The sequence below is a fragment of the Ammodytes marinus genome (genome assembly GCF_949987685.1).
Source record: "Ammodytes marinus genome assembly, chromosome: 3".
Lineage (NCBI taxonomy): Eukaryota > Metazoa > Chordata > Actinopteri > Uranoscopiformes > Ammodytidae > Ammodytes > Ammodytes marinus.
Window position 1 is genome coordinate 29,463,347 of NC_137232.1, and position 21,170 is coordinate 29,484,516.

Below are 21,170 nucleotides of genomic sequence, written 5' to 3' on the forward strand. Positions count from 1 at the left end.
GATGGGGTTTACTGATACACAAAGACTGTATTAGATAAAACAGGATTGACGGAAGCCCGGCAGATGATTTGCTGGGCAACATTATCGTGAGGCACCACTTAAAACTCTTTGAGTGGAAAGGAAAGATAACTTTCTCCCATGGTATATTAACCAGATATGGGCTAAGGGTTTATGACCAAATGGATAAGTAGAGGCTCAATAGGAGAACCTGATTTCTTTGGTTCTTCAGTTAAAGATTGGACCATTTTCTGCTTGGGTGCCATTTTTGTGCCTGATTAGCGATGCACATAATCTTGTTCGCAGAAACAGTTTTTGCATCATGAAGTTCCTACAGCTCCTTGTCTCTTTCTGACCATTGGGAACAGGTCCGGACCTATTTATTCTTCTTAACTCTTATTTTTGCTTTAGTAGAGCAAATAATTAGCTGAGGGTTGTTCATTTATCAAGTAACAGGCCTCATTTGTCGTTGACGACAAAGCAGTATAGCAATATTTTACTGAGCCAACACCAGGGAAGGCCAAAGGATAATGCACTTTTCTCGTCGACACAGTAAACCAATTTCCTTTAAAGGCCTACTTCACCCGGTTGGAATATGAAGGTGTATTGAACTGGGAGATCCTATTTAGTATAAATGTGCAAAAAAAAATGAAATCGGATCATCTTAGCCTGAGAAAACGGCAGAAAGAGTGTTTTATGGTCTCACTGTCTAACCCTACAGTTTCCTGAGGGAAGAAAAACCTCATTCATTATATTATAATAGTTATTTTATAATGATAGAACGCTGGTTCCGTATGGGTGAAGTATTCCTTTAAGTTAAATTTGTTTAGTTTTTTCGCATTTGATAAAATTAAAATACAAACTATTTAATAATAATAAATGATAAAAAAAAATATTGGGATCAGCATTGGCTATTGGAAAACTCTTATAGGTTGACCAATAGTTCAGAGTGTAAGGGGTGCAAGCCAGCCAGAAAATTGGAAGGTCCAATTAGACAATCGTCTAAGTAGCTATACATACCTACAAAATGTACTTAGTTAGGCAAAAGTGTACACACCCCGTGTAAATGACAATAAAGAAGCAGGTAAGATGATTAGGCATTGCTGTTTCTTTCTGTTCTGAACTTTGGACTCAGGTTTGAGCTAATACATTTCTTCTCTGGAGTGTACAAGTCAGTACAGCTGAGAAAGAGGGGGGTTTGTTCTTCAGAGAAGTAGGCCTTCCTTCTCCTTTGCTCAGAGTCGGGGAGGATGTGCTCCAACCTGTAAAAGGAATTGAGCTCAGTGAGGAGGACAGAGGTGAGATGGTTCCAAATATGGGCATTGAGTGTGCCAGTCGTGTCCCCCCCCCTCTACTCCCCCGCTCTCCCACCGCCACATCCACACACACGCACAACCACAGGCAGGAAGGAATTCATCTCCGCTGTTGAAGTGGTCCACACAACAAAATGACAGTTCTCGGCCAAAAGTCTGTTCAACTTTTTCCACAACGCTCGATAAACGATGCCAGGCAAAGGGATGAGTCAGCTCTCAAAGAATGCTGAGGGGTTTTCTTTAGTGGAGAAGTTTCGGCTTAGATGTCTGACTCCATTCAGACAAATATTTGAGCAGAAGAACTCCAGAATAGCCCAGATAGCCCTGATGCCTGTTTCTGTGTCGAGGCAGAAAGCAGTAGCCTGCAGCAAGTGTGTAAAAGTGCGTTAGTGTGTGTGTCTGTGTCTATTTGGGTTCTTTAGCAGCATGCTAGGACCTGTGTGCGAAGAATCGGGGAGGTAGAAAATGAAAAAGAAAGAGGGAGTGAGTTCAGAGGAATAAGGCTAAGGAGGGCCACTAACCTCCTCTCCGGCCCTAATTGTATTTTTTTATTTAGCCATTACCTTAGGATAAACTAAGAAAACTAGTTGTCTTCCTAAGATCTAAAGTGGATTTCATTTCAGATTTCTTCTTTTAAATTTGTTTTTAGGTTATTTTTTTAAATGTCGTTTAAACCTTTCCGTTTCTCTCCTATGCATGACAATCTCCACCAGAATCCTCCAGAATGATTTGTGTCTAGTTTCCCCTATCTGTTTATGCCTGATATTTGAAGAAAATAAGCTGCATCAATGGGAAGTTTATTCTCCAGGTCTGCGCGTTTACATTTATGGGACAGCTCAGCTGGGCCTCGCAGCTCGAAGGGGAACTACACTTTGAAGTTCGAAAGCTTATCTTGCACCTATTTTTAAAGTCAGCAATAGTCACTGAACCCTGCCATGAAATACTGTATATGTTGTGCAGAGTCACGCGGGTCTGAGCATCCCATACAGCCGTACACATTGGCCCTGGGGTGGTCTGAGGGCAGTGCACTGTCAGATGACCAGGCCACAGCAACAGGCTATTGTATGGCCTGGCCTCCCCATGTCTGAGTCAGTGCCTGAGGTCAAGTACTTTGCCGCCATCAATACCTCAGTTCTGCGAGTTTCATGAGGCAGCACAATACTTTGTCTGTTTATATTTAGTTATATTACCTCCTCCAATGATCATCCCCTTTTTCGTTTAGTAGAATATCTTCTTTCTGTGATAAGTATCTTCAGCAGTAAAACATAGACTGAACCGCAATTCTGCCTAGAAGCTAAAGCCTAAACCCCCTACTTCAAAGCGATATATTCAGTGTTCTGTTGCACCTCTTGATGAACCCGTGTAGCCCTGGGTTTCAGAATGTTGTATACAGAGCAGTTATCCCACACTGGAACATGCTGGGTTTTTCAATGGTCGCCCTCTCACTTCCTTTTCTCACTTCTGTGTGCATTTTGTGTGTTAGTCTGGGCCGTGATTTTCCCACGTGTGTGTCTCGTGTCAGCTATTCAGGGGCAGCGATAGAAAGGGAAAGTTTCTCTTTACTTATGAATGAGTTCTCACTTTATGCATATATTTATAATGCGACATTTCAGTCTTATGAGCTCCACTGGTTTCATTTTCCTCAGATCCAGATAATTTTTTTTTATCATTAATGGCATAAAATGTTATAAAACAGTGTAGTTCTACACAACAAATAAAGTAATTTAATATTAATAATATTTAGGTCCACAGATGACTATTTTTATCAGGCCATGAAGAAGAAAGAGGAAGTGGTTAGGTTTGGTTAGACACAGACACTATTGAGTGACTTATTGTCATTCCCTGTCTGGTTTTAATGCGATGGTTGACTTTAGGGCGAGAAGGGAAATGAGTAATGATTCACTGTCCAGTGTTTCCCCTAGAATTTTTTTTAGGCCCGGTGGTAAGAGCTGATAAAGAGTATGCGTGCCGCGTGCGTACCAAATTTCTAGAAGAAATTGACCAAAACGAACCCCATTTGGGATGAGCCTCTTTTGACAGCCTGTTAAAAATGAGGGCATAGGGTTATGCTTTCACATTCAGTACGTTTGTACATGTGGTGTTTCTCACAGGATTTTTAGATCCTGCTGGGTGAGAATGGACCTTCTAGGGTCTGGGGGCATCCCCCTGCAGAAGAAACCTTATCCTTTTTAAAGTTAAATGCATCAATCAGGTGCACTTTGAGAGGCAAAATCTGATTAATTCTGTGCTCTGTAAACAACATATGCCCTGCCTATAACTATTTTCTGTAATAATTTGGAGACACAAGCCACGTAAACTATTGAAGAAAAACACATGGATTTCAATAAAAAAAACAATAAACACTAAGATCTAATATAGACAGGTCCTGTCTAGACTCATTTCTGGAATGATCTGAATCACCTCACCTTGAAGCTAGCCAATTGAAAAATGTTCTTTATTTTTTTTTAATGCAAATAGCCTTGTTGAAAATAAATGAATTAACATAGGCTACACATCATGATTAGCCTATCAACATGTGTGCTACATAAGGCAAATTCCCTATTCCGACCATTATATTTCATCTAGCCTATTTCTCAATTTAAAACATACAAATAAAGTAGCATTGAAAATACAAAAACATAAAGCTTGTAGGCCTACAATAGCCTGCTGTTTTCAAGATAACTTGACAGTTAAAACAATAAATAAATTAATATGTCCCTTGAAAATAAATGAATGCTTTTCTGAGAAGAATGTCAAAGGCAGTAGCAGTGTGGCACTTCTGTAAACTTACTGAAACGAGTGCATGCCGTTTTTTTCAGCGCTGTCTCAGCTGTTGATACAGATTGGTTGTGTTGCCACGGCGACGTAGCGATTTTAACTTTCTAAACTTTGCGCAGCACTTTTTCCTGTTCAACGTCCCTGTTACCGAGTCCTTAGTATCTCCATAGAGCAGGCGCTGGTTTTATTTTCGCCACTAGATCAACGTTTGCTTGCTAGTCATGCTCCTGCTCATTGGCTTCCGTGTTTTAACAAGTGCGCACCCGCACCGAATACACACGCGCATCGCGCCGCGCGCAGACACACATACACACACGCAGACACACAGATCAGCTGATGGGATGATCAAACGAGAGGTTGTAAAGACAGGCGCACACGAGGGGTAGACCGACAGTGCCGCGCAGACGCTCGCATATTATTATTACGGAATCAATGAAAAATTGATAATAATTTTTTTTTTTTATTATTATTTTTTTTTAAAGTTAGGCTGCTGTTGGCCTGGCGGGGGGTCCCGTTGGCCTGGCGGCCCCGCCAGGCCTGTACAATGGTAGGGGAAACACTGACTGTCTGTTAGAGGCCACCTTAGGTTTGCCTATTTGAACAGGACACCTGTTTCTAATCATGTTTCATATTTGGCTGTGACTCAATTATCAAAGCTGTGAAAAAACAACCACAAGAACCTTTGTTGGTGAAACATGAAGCTGGGCGGATATTATTGTGCAATTACATTATCCTGTCAAATGATGTGCTACTAATGTTGTGTTAACCACTCATTCAGAACATCGTGCAATAATGAAAGTTGGCTGTGGTTGTGAGGGCAAAAAAAACAAAATGTATATAGTGGTATAATCACCTACTGGAGGAGAAAGACACCTGACAAATTAGGAGGGGCAGTGAACCTGGAGTGGATGCAGGTGGCATTACTCTACTTAGTGTCTAGACAACACTGTGTAACATCGATGTGTCTTGTCTCAGCCTCTGGAGTGATGTCTGCACATCATGTACATCATTGTGCTGTTGAACAGTAGGGAATGTACTCTCCTCTAGTGATGGGTATCTTTGGGATTGTATTGATTTCTTTTTCGTACCGATATACCACTCTCCAAAATTTGATGCAAAAAAAATTAGGACATGCCATCACAATATCAACAAGTTATTTTATGATGACTTTTTTGCAGTAATTACAGTCCAATTGTTAAAGCTGTCAAACACACTGCACTGCTTCAAATGTGTAATGTTGTATTTGTACGTTTTCACAAGGTTGATGGTGTGACTCGCTTCTAGCTGCATTTCACTAAATATAGTAACGCGAGATCACACCTTTGAACGTGTGTCCCCGTCGGCCCTGACTGTAGAGCGCAGGAAGTAAACACACACAGTAACAGTGTCTAACGTAATTGCAGCTTGACGCTGGCAGCTTCATCATCATTATAAGTGGACAATTAAGAAATGTTGCCCTGTAATAGTGAATTATTGTGGTCCTTTTATTGGTACTTGTCTTGATATCTATATATATAACTTATATCTATATATCTATAAGTTATATATATATATATATATATATATATATATATATATATATATATATATATATATATATATAACTTATAGATATATATATATATATATATATATATATATATCTATAAGTTATATATATATATATAACTTATATCTATAAGTTATAGATATATATATATAACTTATAGATATAACTTATAGATATATATATAAGTTATATTGCGACTCTCTCTCGAACGATTCCGAATCGATTCATAAAAGTTAATAATCGATTCATTAAAAAATGAAAAATAAAATAAAAAATGATTTTTTTTTTTTTTTTTTTACTAGTATTTAATATTAGTATTTCCTGCGCCACTGCGCATGCACACCACACAAGTGCGAGTTGTTAAAAGTGGCGACAAAAGGGCAGAGAGCAGCAAACCCATATGACCTGCACTGGCTTTGTGTCTGTTTACGTTTTTGTATTTTTGTTCTCTCTCTCTCTCTCTCTCTCTCTCTCTCTCTCTCTCTCTCTCTCTCTCTCTCTCTCTCTCTCTCTCTCTCTCTCTCTCTCTCTCTCTCTCTCTCTCTCTCTCTCTCTCTCTCTCTCTCTCTCTCTCTCTGCATGAACGCCAACATGAGGCATCTCCCAAGTACAGATCTTACTGTTTTGAATCATTGGATTCACAGAGAACGGTGTGGGAGGAAGAGAAGAGTGGTAGAGGTGGGAGGGTCAGGTAAACGGAGGAGGAGGGAAGAGACACAGCCACTGGGCTTGACTGTTCTTGCCAGCACATTTGTGGAAAAGCTCCGAGAGCAAGGCCTTATACAGACATTTTCAAGAGAGCATGTGCCCCAACCGTGCGCTGTGGTTTCCTGTTAACCCCTCACTGACCAAGAAACCGCAGAGGGATGAGGAACTCTCTGGCTGTAATAACGACCACTGAGGACAGGCTTGGTTTAGGTTTTTTTAAGCGTTTTTCTTTTTGTAAAGTGTACCTACTATTTGTATATCATCCTGGTGATTGTTGTCCTCTGTTGTATTGAGAAAGTCCTTTTGCTGGAGGTATTTTAAAGGTTGCCGGCTGAAATCCCTCTCGGAGCATGATCCACTGACCTTTTTGTGCTTAAGAGAAAACCTCATTAGTCGACTGGTCTCTTTAGTTAGTTTAGCTCCACAACCAGCTACGGCGTGTTCGCCAGTGGACTGGTGGTCCTCATACGAGGAAGGACAGGAATAGATTGTTTATGGCTGTGCCGTGCCTGTCGTTGTGATTTATTTCAGTCATAAAACCCAGTCCAGTCAAACCAAGCCGTGAAGTCCTCCCTCTCTCTCTCTCTGCAGCCTGTTCTACCCGGTGGACCAGGTCTGCACATGGACACGTGTTGGCAAGTTTGACAGGTGTGAGGGTGTGCGCACTGCAAGTCCTTGTCCACACACACGCGCGCTTTTAGAGTCTCTGTGTCCGTAGTTTAATCAATAATGCAGCCACTCACTCTCAGGAGCCCTCGCTTTCTCTGCCATTAAATATGCATCCATTTCCCACTCCTACGTCTCAGTACCCCCCCACACAGTTCCCATAAGCCTTCTCTTCACAGCATGCTTGAGGCAGTTGAGATCAGAGAGCGGCATGCTGAAGTATTCATTCATCCATCCAACCTCAGGTGGTTTCAACCTGCTTGAAAGTGACCGAAGGGCACAGAGTGGGGATTTAAGGCCAAGGTCTATGTTAAGCCAATTTCCAGAGTGCCTTCTCTCTTTTCTCCTTTGTGTGCTTTTGTCAAAAATAGTCATTTGACATCATATGTGTAGCTTTTGTTCACTTTCATTTAAGTTTAGTGTTTTAATTAGTTAATGAGATGAAATGTTGCTGTATTACAAATACGCATAGTCCAAGACTAGGCACATATCACAGCGTTTTATAGAAAAAAAGTGAATAGTTTTTCAGCTCTGGTGCAAAAAATAATATCTCCTGTCCTTTCTCACTCAGCACTTCTACATTTTTAAACATCTGCAAAAGAATCTGTCCTTGCTACAGGTTGCCAAAAAGAATAGAGGAGAGGACGTTACTATGAAAAACTGGACTAACACTCACTGTGGGTACAATTCTTATAAGACGAGTGCAAAATAACACAATCGCAGGAAGACATTTGAAGTTTACATAATCCACCTCTTGATGATTGGCAGCAAAGCCAAAGCTGTCTGATGTGTTGTGAAAGTGTGAACCACTCCCATTTGCTACGGAAAAATTACAGTTGATTCTGAAAGTTACAGTTTCTATGGGAACGAGTTTAGCATATTCTTAAGCCTAAGCATTTGACTATCTATTTCCTGGTTGGAAAAGAAGGAACGGACTACACAAAGACTTTATCAATCATCATCAAAAAATCCTAGTTAATTATTTGCTTATGCTATTCTTTCTTTAATGTAGCTCTCACACTTCAGCAATGAATCTTAAATACAATTTCCAGTTCGACGTGCACTGAATATTATTGTCTACTTCCAGGAAAATAAAGCAGCTGTGTGTGCACATGGATTGTTCAGGCTGAGGCAGTCCTTTTTAGGCAGTGCTGGCAGCAGGAAGTGGGTTGTGGCTTGGGTGCTGTGTCACAGGAAGAAGCAGATTGTATCACGGGCGGGACAGATGGAGGGAGAGGGTGGGGAGAGATGGATTATGGGACGGACAGGTTGGGGTGGTAAGGAGAGGAGGGGGAGGAATGGTAAAAAAGAAGAAGAAAAAAAATAACATTAGCCAGCCACCTTTTTGTTCCTCTGTCTCGGTCCAATTTGTTTAAATACCTCGTACTCATACCATGAGGTACTCTATTTGTTGTGGTGTAAACTGCGGCGAAATGAGCGATTTGTTACTTTTTAGATCTTGGTGTCTGAAATGCAAACACAGTCTCTGCATTTGCTACATAAACTTGTATGTTTACAGGCATTCCTAAATGCGTTGTAACCTGTGTGGTGGTCTGACCGCGTCGGGCTATAAATAACAGGTGTATCACCGATTTCGCAGCTCCTGTTTTCTTTCAAAACGTGTGTAGGTTGATGTAGGACAGGTGGAAGATTCCATGGCCTCGTCTCCTTTGTCGGAGCTCAGCACAACTTCCTGTCTTTGTCAACGTCCATTGTTGTCTCGCCTCCCATTTTGTTTGGCATCAAACTAATCTCTCTTTCTTCTTTTCAGTTCAACACACAAAACATACTGACATATAAACAAGAGGTGTTAAAGAGACTGTACTACTCCACTATGAATTTACTCCTACTCTAAACTTTCGCCATATGCGAAACACAATGTTTTGAGGTTTGATGATTAGCCAATGTCTATCCACAAAAAATATGAATGAGCCATTATGATCATTGATTAATCAGTTTCTCTACTGTGAGGTTTTTCTTTCTCTGTTTTATATATTCGTAAATATAACATGTATATACTGTGTATCCTTCTGCGGATCCCTGAGAGGGACATGGAGGATGAAAACATAGAGAGTCCCAAAAAAAAACCTCTACCTTTTCTTCTTGCAAAAAACATACTTTTGTATGATCTTGCAATACTTAGAGAGATCTCGCAAAACGCAGTTGTTGTGGTCGTTTTCACAGACGACAAATTGACTGGAAGCACAACGACGTGAATGAAAAAATCATAACAGAATGCACATGTGGGAGAGGTTCCTAGTCTTTTATTTTGCCATGAGATGTATAGCGATCACAAATATTCACCAAGACTGACAGAGGCCACAAAAAATATTTTGAATTTTCAAGATTTGGAATGCAAAATATTCTAAAACTACAACACTTATCAGAGCCTGTCTGACTCTAATGTACTCTGCAGAGGTAGAATGTGACAAGAGGTCCTTCATAGTGACAGCTGCCCCTTATTTTGGCTGATTTTCTTACATTTTAATGATGGTGGTGACAAAAAGTGTCCCGCCACTTAGAAACCTTATAAAACATGAATGTGTTGTAGAAAAACTGTTTATTCTAGATACAGCCATGAAGATATTCATGTCTCCATTAGGGGTGTGCACTTGTACACATGTTAGTAAATCATAACCGTTTAGGAAAAATCAATAAACGAAAACCGTTTACCGTTTAGACATTGGACAAATGATCACACCCCTAGTCTGTATAGATCATAATGGCTGTGACAATAATATATAAACCAAATGTTCGTGGTAGCAGCCCGCCCCAAAGATCATATCAGCTGACTCTGCAATCGCTACCACAAACCTCTGTGGTTCAATTTCTGTGTATATTTTCGTTTCGCTGTTGCCTGTACTTTCTGCTCTGTTGGAGATACAGCATGTTGTGTAGGAAATGATGCACCTTTTTGAAAGCGTTTATACATATGAGACTATTTCTCATACTGTTGTTGTCTTAAACATGAAGCTTGGTTGCTGCTAGTAGCTTCTTTTTTTTCAGTAAGAATAAGAGTTTACATTTCAAATAACAAACAATTCACTTGTGACATTCGTGATCTCAAAACTCAACTCAAATGAATTCAGTGTTTTTTTCTGTCTTGCGCTCTGTCCTCCAGTGAGTCGAGTATTTGCCAGGCTCGGGCCACTGTGATGATCTATGACGATGGCAATAAGAAATGGCTGCCGGCCGGCGCTGGACCCCAGGCCTTCAGCAGAGTCCAGATCTATCACAACCCCTCCACCAATGCCTTCAGGATAGTGGGACGCAAGATGCAGACGGACCAGCAGGTACATCTGCCAGTGTGTGTGTGTGTGTTAGGGCGGTAACGATATGTGTATCGAATCGAGAATCGCGATACACAGTGCCGCGATCCCGCATCGCGGTGTGAAAAGGCAGAATCGCGTTTCTTTTTTCTTTTTTTAGGCTTAAAAAAGGTTTGGTGAAGGAAGCTGTAGCTGTTATGTGTTTATTTTGTTTTCTAACTTGATTTTTGGTTTACAGCACGGTTCAATATTTTTTTATTTTTCAACAGTATTATTTTGTTAGAGAGAAGAGAGAAATGTTAGGGGAGAGTGGCCTAAGTTGTGCCACTTTTTACTCAAAGTGACTTTAAAGTGAGGCCTTAACGGTAACGTCTCCAACTCAAATATGTACATATATTTCAGGGTGTTGTGCATCCCTGGCAATAAAAACTTTGGATCTGGAATAAACTGTTGAAGAAATATAGCTTTCTGAAAAAAAGTTGTCTTGTGGCACAACTTGCCCCCTGGTGTGGTGTAAGTTGTGCCATTGGAGAGAATATCATGGCATAAATTGTGCCATTGATATATATCTCATAAACTGTAATGCAAGATAAATCCATTAGACAATCACTTATTTAAAGTTTATTTAAAGTAAATATTTTACAAAGATTGAAGGACAATTTTCTTAAAGAGGACCTATTATACTACTTTTCTGGTCTTAATTTCTTGTTTTACACTGCTATAGAGCAACCTGACACGAATCACATCACAAAAAACTATGTAGATTTTCGGGAAGCTCTTTCTCTTATTTTGGCGATCCAGCACGTCCTGTCAACACTTGAGTGTGTGTGCATCGGCCATCTCTGCTCCCTCCGCCTGTGCTTCGGCAATCTCCGCTCCCCTCCCCCCTCCTGCAAACCCCACTCCGTTGTGATTGGTTACCTTCCTTCCGGAACACTTTCAGTGGCGGGAAGCGCGAGCATGGACCTATAAGGGCGCGAGGCAGACGCGAACAGGGAAGTGACAGCATCACCATACATGGAAACATCCGCGTGGTGACTTCACGAAGTTACATGCAACGTCACAAAGTTACAAAGGGTAGACCGCTTTGAACACGTGACTTCTCGACTGGCTAGAATAATGTTTAGTGCTCTGCACAGACACCCCAGACGGTCAGCAGGGAATACGTCGAAATGCAAGTCATTATTTGATCATTTAGTATGGTTAAGCATGACTATGAATCATCATAACAACGTTTATAGGTCATAAAAGTCAAAAAGCATCATAGGTCCTCTTTAAACAAGGCCTAGCAGATCTAATGGTTTTACCTGCAAAGCTCACAATGACAAAGTCACCATCATCATCTTTCTGGCCATCTGAACTCATCAGTGGTGTCGTTAAGTAGAATGGACATGTCACTCTCTTCTGAGCTACTGTAGACAATCACTTTCTTTTGGTGACCAGTGTATACAGCCATGCCAATAGCACAACTCTCAGAAATGTACTTTGCACTAGCTGCTCCACCCTTATAGAACCAACTGCCACCTGGCATATGCGATTCCCCCTCCATTTCTGCCTTTAAATCAAGGCTCAAAACCCATCTGTACACCCTGGTTTTTCCTCCCCATTAACTCTTACCTCTGCACTACTATCTTTGTTTATATGTGGATGTCTGGGCTTTATGTCTTTTATTTAGGTTATTGTTTATTTTACCTTCATTGTTTACCTACTGAATGCACTAGGTTCAGCACTTTGGACAGTGCAAACTGTTATAAATGTGCTTTTATAAATACATTTTACTTACTTACTAACTCACCCCAGACCCTCTGGCACAAATCACCCCAACCCCAGAATTTTGGATAATAAGCATGATGCAGCAGGTTAGGGCTGACATTGTGCTAACTATATAGACACAAAGTGTAGCATACTAAAGCACAAAAACATGTGTCAAATGTTTTCAAACGTGTCTATAATTGTTCAGACACAATAATCAAAAAACCTTGATCATGGAAATTTTACTTTGAAAGGCAAAAAACTGTTTTTTGAGCTTAAATGTGCTTATATCTTATTCCATGTTTCTCCCTTATTTACAGTATGAGTTAAATGGATGGCTCTTCTTAAATATGTGGTCACATTTCCAATTTCTTCTATGGTTTTCTAGAAACAAGGGGTGGCACAACTTCTCCACCGGCACAACTTAGGCCACTCTCCCCTATATATCTTTGGTTATTTATTTATTCATGTTGCTTATATTTTTATTTGTGTTCAAATCTGTTCAGGTTATTTGTTATTAACATCAAGTTAAATGTTATTATAAATGTTGTTTAAATAAAATGTTTTTCAAATGTCAAAAATCGTTGTATGTATCGAAGCGTGGGTCAAAAATCGTGAGTTTTTGTATCGTTACAGCCCTAGTGTGTGTGTAGCTGTCGGTACCAAGAGTGTATATAGTCTATCCTTGTCTGTGCGCGCATTCATTCACATTGTCACTATGTGATACCACACACAGAATACTTAATTTACAGACATTTTCAGCATTACCCAAGAAGGCGTTATTGTCAATCGTTATGTGATTTATTCACTTAGATGCATCTACTGTATGACCGCCTGGAACACTCCAGTGTTATACAATCTGGTGACCTACTGAACTATTATACTAGAGTTCAACCTCTTCACTGTTTCAGTAAAGGCAAGAGCACATCACCCCAACGTTTTTCATTTCAATTAATTTAGTCCATTAATCTCAATGTTAGCAGATTTAGCGAGGCAGAGGCCTCCTGGATTTATTGTCCCTCTCTTGCTATCATTTCTCAACTTGACAGAACACCTTGTTCACTTTGTTTATCTTGTTGACAGCAGCGGTTAGTGTCAGTGTTATTATGCTTTCGGAACGAGAGAACATTAGAAAGAACAATCCTGCAAACGCTTGAGAAGAAGCTGGAAGCAGGCTCACAGATGAGCTGCATGTTTTGATTGTACAACTTTCTGTACACAACTTTTCAGTATAGCAGTAGGGTTGGGCTGTATCCAATTTCTGACATGGTTAGGCTTTAACTTCCCTGAATCATACACAGTATTGCAGTGGGGTATTACCTATTTCTACTTCAACTGTTGCCTATTTGTTTGAGTTTCTGGCTTAACGATACATTTTACAAGATTACTTTGAAATAATCACGATGAAGTTACCTTCACCAAAAACTAATTTTTACTGAACAGGGCTTGAACACATCATGATGTAACACAATACAATTTACGTTCCAAACAAAGGAAACAAACATATCTGCGCATTATACACATGCGCAGATTACACAGCAGATTTTTTCATGACTGTAATTATAGGAATACCGTTGATATTTTTAAATCCTCCGGATACTGTATTACTGCGTCCGCCCAACCCAAGCAGCCTTTTAGCCAAAAGCTGGTTTTATACAATTGAACTTCTTCCCTGGAAAATCCAATTTACTGTATTTTGTATGTCAGCTTCTCTTTTAACTAGGGCTGTCAAAATTAACGCGTTAACGCAGGGTGATTAATTAATTTTTTTAACTCATTTAACGCATGTGCCCCGCCCCGTACATCCCACCGGCTCTGTACTACAGTCATTCTAACGTTGTGGCTGACCCAGGATCAGTAGCAAACATAGCAGCACGTTAGCCCGTGCCACACACACACACACACACACACACACACACACACACACACACACACACACACACACACACACACACACACCGCGGACTGTAATCAAGTTGTATTTAAGAATGCACAACCTATAGGTTCACCAAATAAATGGCATTCTATAGCCTATCCTATATTTGCCCAAAGACATAGTAAAGAGACAGACCAATTGAATTATGGTTTGGTTTAAATTTATTTTCAGTATTAAAACCATAATTTGGATTTTCAATTAATAAACATAGCCTACTACTTTTACATGTACATATCCACCTTCTGTCATTTATCTTTCCGTTCATACAACAATATACAGAGAAAATTCGAATTTTTTGGGCATATTTCGAATGGTAAAATGAATAGTGCTTAATCCACAGAATCCTGTGATTAATCTGATTTTAAAAAATGTAATCGTTTGAAAGCCCTACTTTTAACTCCATTTAGATACTGGTCTGTGTAATTTAGTACAGGACTGCTGGATTGTTTCGAGGGCTTTTCAGAAACAAAAACATAGATATTAAAGCCCATTTACAAGGGAACACACTGCTGCAGTGCGGCAAATCCGGCAGAGCTACTCCGATAGTACGTTATTATTGTTCAAAGCAGCAAAGAGCTTTCATCAGTGGGTCATATTCTCAATCACCATTGTTTTAACTCACTATTTGATATAACTTGACAGACAATTAACTGTATGTGTGGATGTAAATGTTATGAAGAACAATGTTAAGATTGAATTACTAAAATAACTATACAAAAAAGAGATTCACACACTCAGAACCAAGGCTAGATTTTTGCAGAGCATATTAAGTTAGTTTCTGGCATGACGTTGGCACAGTGAGAAGGGAGAGTGCCCGCCCTTCAAACCTGTGAAGCCTCAGGCAGGCGTGGTAGAAAGGGAGAACAAAGCAGACTTCCTTGTCGTTATCACCATATTGTGAATCACCAGATATATCCAGGTGGTAAAGGTGGACAGATTCTAAGGTATAGTCTGGGTAAACTGAGATTGGGGTGGGTCTATTCTTGACTACGCCCCTGCTCTCCCTGCTGCCTTGCCTTAGTGTGTCTCTCTCTCCTTCTTTAAACATTAAGGACTCTAATGTGTTCCCCAGAGACTGGTCTTAAAGTGGCTGATGTTTCCTGTGCGATAGTTAGCCTTGTTCAACCATTTCCTGTGACAATTTCGGGTGAAGCCTGATACCCAATAAGGACTCGACGCCGTATTTGTGTCTGATGGAGACACGCCACTTGGTTGAGGATGGCGCTGGATGAGAGCGGCTAAAGAGAGAGTGCTGCATTATCTCTACTTCCATGTTCTACTTTTCTCTCGTTCTCTCCCTGGCTGTGTTCATAAGCATATAGATAAACTTAGTGGGCACTTGTCTCTTCAATTTGTTTTATGCATTCCAGTTTCTGGCATTATAATTACGTTGAAAATGCTTCAATCGTCCCACCTGTCTTCCCTGCCTGTTTGACAAGATTACAAAAAGTTGAATTCCACTGTCTACAGTTTTCCACGTCTTTATTTATTTATTTATTTATTTATTTTTTCCAGTGCATGTTGCCTGTTTATGAAATCACCCTGACAGGGTCTCTCCTCTCCTCCTCTCTGCTCTGTGGAATCCAGAGGCTGTTGCACAAATAGTGAAATGGCGCGTCAGCACATTCAGGCAACGGCTATAACCCAGACATTTTTTTCCCCCTCCTGGTTCATAGGCTCTACGCCACCTGCTGGGTGGAACATAAACCAGGATTATCCAACCAAAATTAAACACACAAGATTTTTTCAAGTATAAGCAGCAATGTTTGTTTGTTGTTGTTTTTTTTAACAGTTTTTGTTCCTTTTTAATGATGGACACAGCTCCCAGAAGGTTTTTTCTTTCCCTTTTTTACATTTTAAACTTCTTACCAGCAGGCTTGGATTCAGTTTAATATTGTCAAATGTTATGTTTTGAACTGTCACCAAAGAGGCACAAAAGCACTCCAAGTATTTTGCTCACGATTTCCACCAAAAGGATCCTTGTATTGATCATCTGTCCTCTTTCTCTCCCAGGTGGTTATAAACTGTCCAATAGTGAGAGGTCTCAAGTATAATCAGGCCACACCTAATTTCCACCAGTGGCGGGATGCCCGGCAGGTGTGGGGGCTCAACTTTGGGAGCAAGGAGGATGCTACACTATTTGCCAACGGCATGGCTCACGCTCTGGAGGTGCTCACCTCCATGTCAGATGCAGGTAAATGAGTTATCTCAAGATTGACTGTTCCATCAGCATCTGCGCTAATACCACTGATGGGGTGTAAAACTTAAAACTTTACACACAGATTTGATCATATCCGCAAAATAAAGATAGATGTTATTATTAATTCATTATTTTTATAGTTGTCTAAGGTAGTATCTGAGCTTTTGTTTCTGTGTGTTTACACCAGCCAACTATTTAGATTAAATGTGATTCATTGCATATCGTGTGCTATTGAAGCATGAACAAAACATGTAAAAAAATACTGTATTATAAGAGCTCAGGCACAGTGTGGCCAAAACCTTATGCAATTGTCAACCGTAACATGCCTTAAAGGGTTCCAATCCTTCACTTGTCCCTCTGTCGCATCATGGCTGTCTTCACGTTCCTGAGACTTTATTCACTAAACTCACTGCATGGTTAAAAAAATTATAATAATTGAAAACAGTCATAAATTGTATAAGAGCATTTAAAATTGCTCGCAGCAACATCTCAATATCATGTTCCATAATCCTTGAGTTGAAAATGTTTTTCTGTCAATGTGTTGTGTTTTGGCAGGCTATGCATCCCTTCAACGCCCAGTGTCAAATGGACCTTCTCCAGAAGAGCTTGAACAACAGCGGAGGTACCTTCAGACTTCCTCTTAAATGGAACATCTTAATGTGAATTCCCTTGGGTGTCATCTGGCCTGTTGACTGATATCTCTGGAAATACATTAATAACTATTTCATAGTCTGCAGACTGGATTCAGAACACAAGATAAGCAGTTTCTGTCATTGTTTAAAGAGGTTATTTTCTTTTGGAGCAACATGTTTTGCCATTCTGCCATTCAAGTCTTCTGTTCTCTTGAGGGCATGTGAAGATTGTTTCTTAACACACAAGCAAACTCTCCTCTGGGTTAAGTTATATAACAATCGATAGCAGGTCAAGCCGTCGTGGCTTTGTGGTAGGCCTGTTGGCACGGTTTTGCACACACGCATATGCAGAGGATTTGACGGCATTAGCCTGACAGTGCTAAACCCTCGCTCAGCCCCTTTAGGTTAAAAGGTTAAAAAGACAAGGCAAGGCAGTCACATCTCAACAGTAACCCCACCTTTCTTTCTATCCAGCTCCCTGTCTCTGCAGCCAGACCCGCTGTGACAACACCACCATGCCTGCATAGACAGGGCTTTAACCTTTTAATCTCATTTAGACTAAAAGGTAATGCGTTGCACAGTCGGGGAGGCTTTGTGATTGGATTGAGGGACTGTCTGTCCAGCCACCAGCAATCCCCAGTGGCTGCAGACAGACTGGGGCTTAGAGAGCCTTTAAAACCTTTGAAATCCTGCATAGTTACAAGTGTTGATGCTATCATTTGCATTCATGCTTTTGGGTCTGATATACATGGACACAATATTCATAAGAATCTTATGGTTGTCAAAAGAATATGGGATACAAATGTGGTTGCCTTCTCCCTTTCCTGGGAATTGTGCCCAATTCGATCAGCTGTGCTTTAAATCAAAGCGTCTATCACTTTGTGTGCATGCACGCGGACCTGTGCATTTCCGATTGGTTGCACGGGTACACTGTATGTGTGCTGTTGGGTCTATAGCCGTTATGCCGGCAGATGTGTTGGGGGAGAGCGGAGGGAGCAGTAGTGAATCGAGGCAGCTCCAACTAGGCCACCGTGTCCAGCTGTGGACTTTTCAGTACTGTGCTACTCAGAAGCTGTGAAATCCTACTCTCATCCCTTTTCCCAAATTCACTATATTGAATACTATTCCTGAATTAAGGGCCAAATAATATATTTGGACAGAGTTGTTGGAAAACAAAGGATGTTGCATAAATAATCATCATCAAAAGAAATGTTCACATTAAAGGTGAAGTCAGCGATTCTGGAGAATACTTGTTGTCAAAATCACTTTTTGTCAACATCAGGGAATATCTCCTCATTGTTAGCTGAAATAAATCCGGTGTTTATGCACAGCCTAGGCTCTGTAAATGGCCATGTTGCTAGTTACGGTGGGCTTTTTTGTTTACATACCAATTTACAGAGCCGAGGCTGTGTTTAAACACTAGATTTTTATACCCCCGCTGTTCATTTTGATTGTGTTCACATATATTCGTGGCTGATACATGTGTGTTTATTTGTTTGTACGCAGGTTGGAGCAGCAGAGGGTGGAACAGCAGGAACGAGAGAGACAGGAGAGAGAGAGACAAGAGCGGGAGCGGCAGGAAAGAGAGAGACTGGAGAGAGAAAGACAAACTGCTGCAGGTCAGGAAACACCTGGGCCGGTCAACACAACTGCACTCAACCTAACAATACAGTCCAGTGTGGGCAGTTCCTCATGTTTCATTGAGTATTTTCTCATAAGCGAACACCAACATCAGACAATTTTTTTTTGCTAAATAGTTTTGGAATGGTTACTAAGGCTGGGTACCAACCAAAATGCCTCCATACCATCGATTATCGAAAAATTACAATGTCATTCCATACCAAATGTCAATACCTAAATGGTTAACCTCTTCAACATCAGTGAGCCTGGTGTAGAATGGTAATGTGCCAAGATCTAAAAGTGCTGGTGATTGGCTGAGTCGTGGCATCAGCAAAATACATTACGCTAAAACATGGGTAGTCTCGCAAGGCCAGACCAAACTACAGGTAGCAGTAGTCTGGTCTGGAAACACGCTATATCGTTTCGATAAACCAATCAAAATAGTCTTGGATGGTGCTAAGCCCATTAGGCCACAACATGTACTTTCAAAATAGTGCAATTTGGTGCCGACCATGTACCTATCATAAAAGGTGTGGACCGACATTAATGACGCGCAGTGTTCATGTGTGCAGCAAAAAAAAAAAATAATATGTAATGTCATTCAATATGTATTAATAAGTTATAAGTATCGTTCAGGAACTAGTATTGAAGTCAAAGGAATCGCCTTGAATTTTTTTTTTTTTTTAACGATACCCTGCCGTCACATTTTCTGATGTTACCTCCGTTTTTATTTTATTTTGTTTTTTAGTATCTATTCCTGCAGCACCACCGTTGGCCCCTGGAGGCCCCCCTCCTCCACCAGCCCCCCCTCCACCGCCTGGCCCTCCTCCGGCTTCTGGCATCCCTCCCCCTCCGGGACCCCCGCCCTGTGGACCGCCTCCCGCCCCACCCCTGCCCTCTGAGGGAGGTGGAGGAGGAGAAGGAGGTGGAGGAGGTAGTGGTGGTGGTGGTGGAGGAGGAGGAGGAGGAGGCGGCCTTGGTGGAGCCGGGGGCTTGGCGGCTGCCCTTGCAGGAGCTAAACTCCGCAAAACCTCCAAGGTAAAATACAGAACAAGTTTAATACACCCTTATGACAGTCCTGTACTTTGTATCTGCTTTTGAACTTGTGGTAAAAGTGTGCTTTGTTTTTCATTGCTGCATATAAAGGTGCAGGTCAGCAATTCTGGAGAATGCTTGTTGTCAAAATCACTATGTGAATTTCTCCTCACAATCCACTTCCTGTATTTACTGTGTGCGCTGGAAAAAAATTCCAGTGTTAATACACATCCTAGGCTCTGTAAATTAGCATGTTGCTAGCTACTGTGGGCCCTTTTGTTTACATACCAGTTTAACGAGCCTAGGCTGTGGATTAACATTTATCATTAACACTAAGGTTTTTTTTTCAGCGCACACAAAGTACAGACATGTAGTAGATCCTAAGGAGATATTCACTGATCTTGACAAAAAGGGATTTTGACAACAAGCATTCTCCAGAATCGCTCAAGAGTTCTTCCCCCATCTTTAAACCAATCTTAGAGTTGTTCCTGCTTGCATAGCTTTGATATGATATGATACGATAGCTATGATATAATATTGAGTCATGCCCACTGAATTTCTGCGGAATGTCTGCTGAATGTCTCCTTTATCTTTTTGCTATTTGCTGCCCTCAGCAGGAGGATGGAGCCCCTGCAGCTCCAATAGCTAGAGCTGACCCCAGCCGCAGCAGCAACTCCTCCATTGGTGGCGGAGGGGGAGGTGGTCTGATGGGTGAAATGAGTGCCATCTTGGCACGGAGGTGGGTGATATAACATAATCCGTTCTGTTTTATATGCAGTTGTTCTGATTATCTGTCCACCTTCTTTTGATATCACCATTAATTGTTATTTTAAATGTAGTTTTCAAATACTTTTTTTAACTAACTGATGTTAATAAAAAGTGATTCTTCACTCTCAGGAGAAAAGCTGCAGAACCTGGAGATAAGCCACTTGCGAAGACACAAGATAATGTAAGGGTCTGCTTTTTGTTAAATTTTTACCACTGCAAATAATGTTTCTTTTTTAAGTAGGTGATGGATAGTTCCAAATAAATAAAATGTAAACAGGTTGAGTATGACTCACTCTTAACAGAAGGTCTTTGTCTTTTCTATATAAAGGATGATTCAGAGCCTCAAGGTCAAAGCGGTGAGAACTGAAAATTTTTATCTTTTACATGCCACCGACATTGATTCTGATATTATTTTTTATATAATACACAAATTAAATATTCAGAAACCTCATGTTTTTTTACATTCTCCTTCTCAGACACCCTGAAAAAACCCTGGGAGAAATCGTCGATGGTCAGGTAATCTGGGATTCAGTTATTTCTACCCTACCATGAGAAAAATCTAAAACCCCTAGGTGTTCGGTGTCTGGTGTTTGAAGTCACTCTAAGAGCAGTTCTCCATCAGTGTGTTTGTGTGAACATGTGTGCATCTATAATTGCCAGTGCACGTGTGTGTGCTTGTGTGTGTGACCGTTTGTGATAGTCAGTGAATGTGTGCGAATGTCTTCCATTTCCATTCTAAGAGGAGGGTGTGTGTGTCTCACTAACAGGAATAACTCCGTCTCCAAGAGCATGAACTCCACTCCCCCATTGTCCCAAGGTTCCAGGTATACATGCTGTCCCGTTCACTCATGACCTTAGTTCCCTTTGCTTTGCTTTTCTCTTCAGGTTAGCGCAGCATCACTGCCACCTATGTATTGGGGGGTAGCATTTTTAAATTTTTACAGTTG

General features: G+C 40.8%; 1 protein-coding gene across 2 annotated transcripts in view; it reads left to right on the plus strand.

The window, feature by feature from the left end:
• vaspb (vasodilator stimulated phosphoprotein b) overlaps positions 1–21,170 on the plus strand; it is a 29,570-nt gene that overhangs the window by 5,563 nt on the left and 2,837 nt on the right. The window contains exons 3-12 of one of the 2 annotated variants that reach the window (XM_080024944.1): positions 10,133–10,304; positions 15,982–16,162; positions 16,724–16,790; positions 18,307–18,419; positions 19,169–19,458; positions 20,070–20,194; positions 20,353–20,404; positions 20,552–20,579; positions 20,700–20,739; positions 20,991–21,047. In XM_080024944.1, the coding sequence (XP_079881070.1) occupies positions 10,133–10,304; positions 15,982–16,162; positions 16,724–16,790; positions 18,307–18,419; positions 19,169–19,458; positions 20,070–20,194; positions 20,353–20,404; positions 20,552–20,579; positions 20,700–20,739; positions 20,991–21,047 (1,125 nt within the window). The remainder of the gene's footprint in view (positions 1–10,132; positions 10,305–15,981; positions 16,163–16,723; positions 16,791–18,306; positions 18,420–19,168; positions 19,459–20,069; positions 20,195–20,352; positions 20,405–20,551; positions 20,580–20,699; positions 20,740–20,990; positions 21,048–21,170) is intronic. The other variant, XM_080024945.1, reaches the window with a different exon arrangement.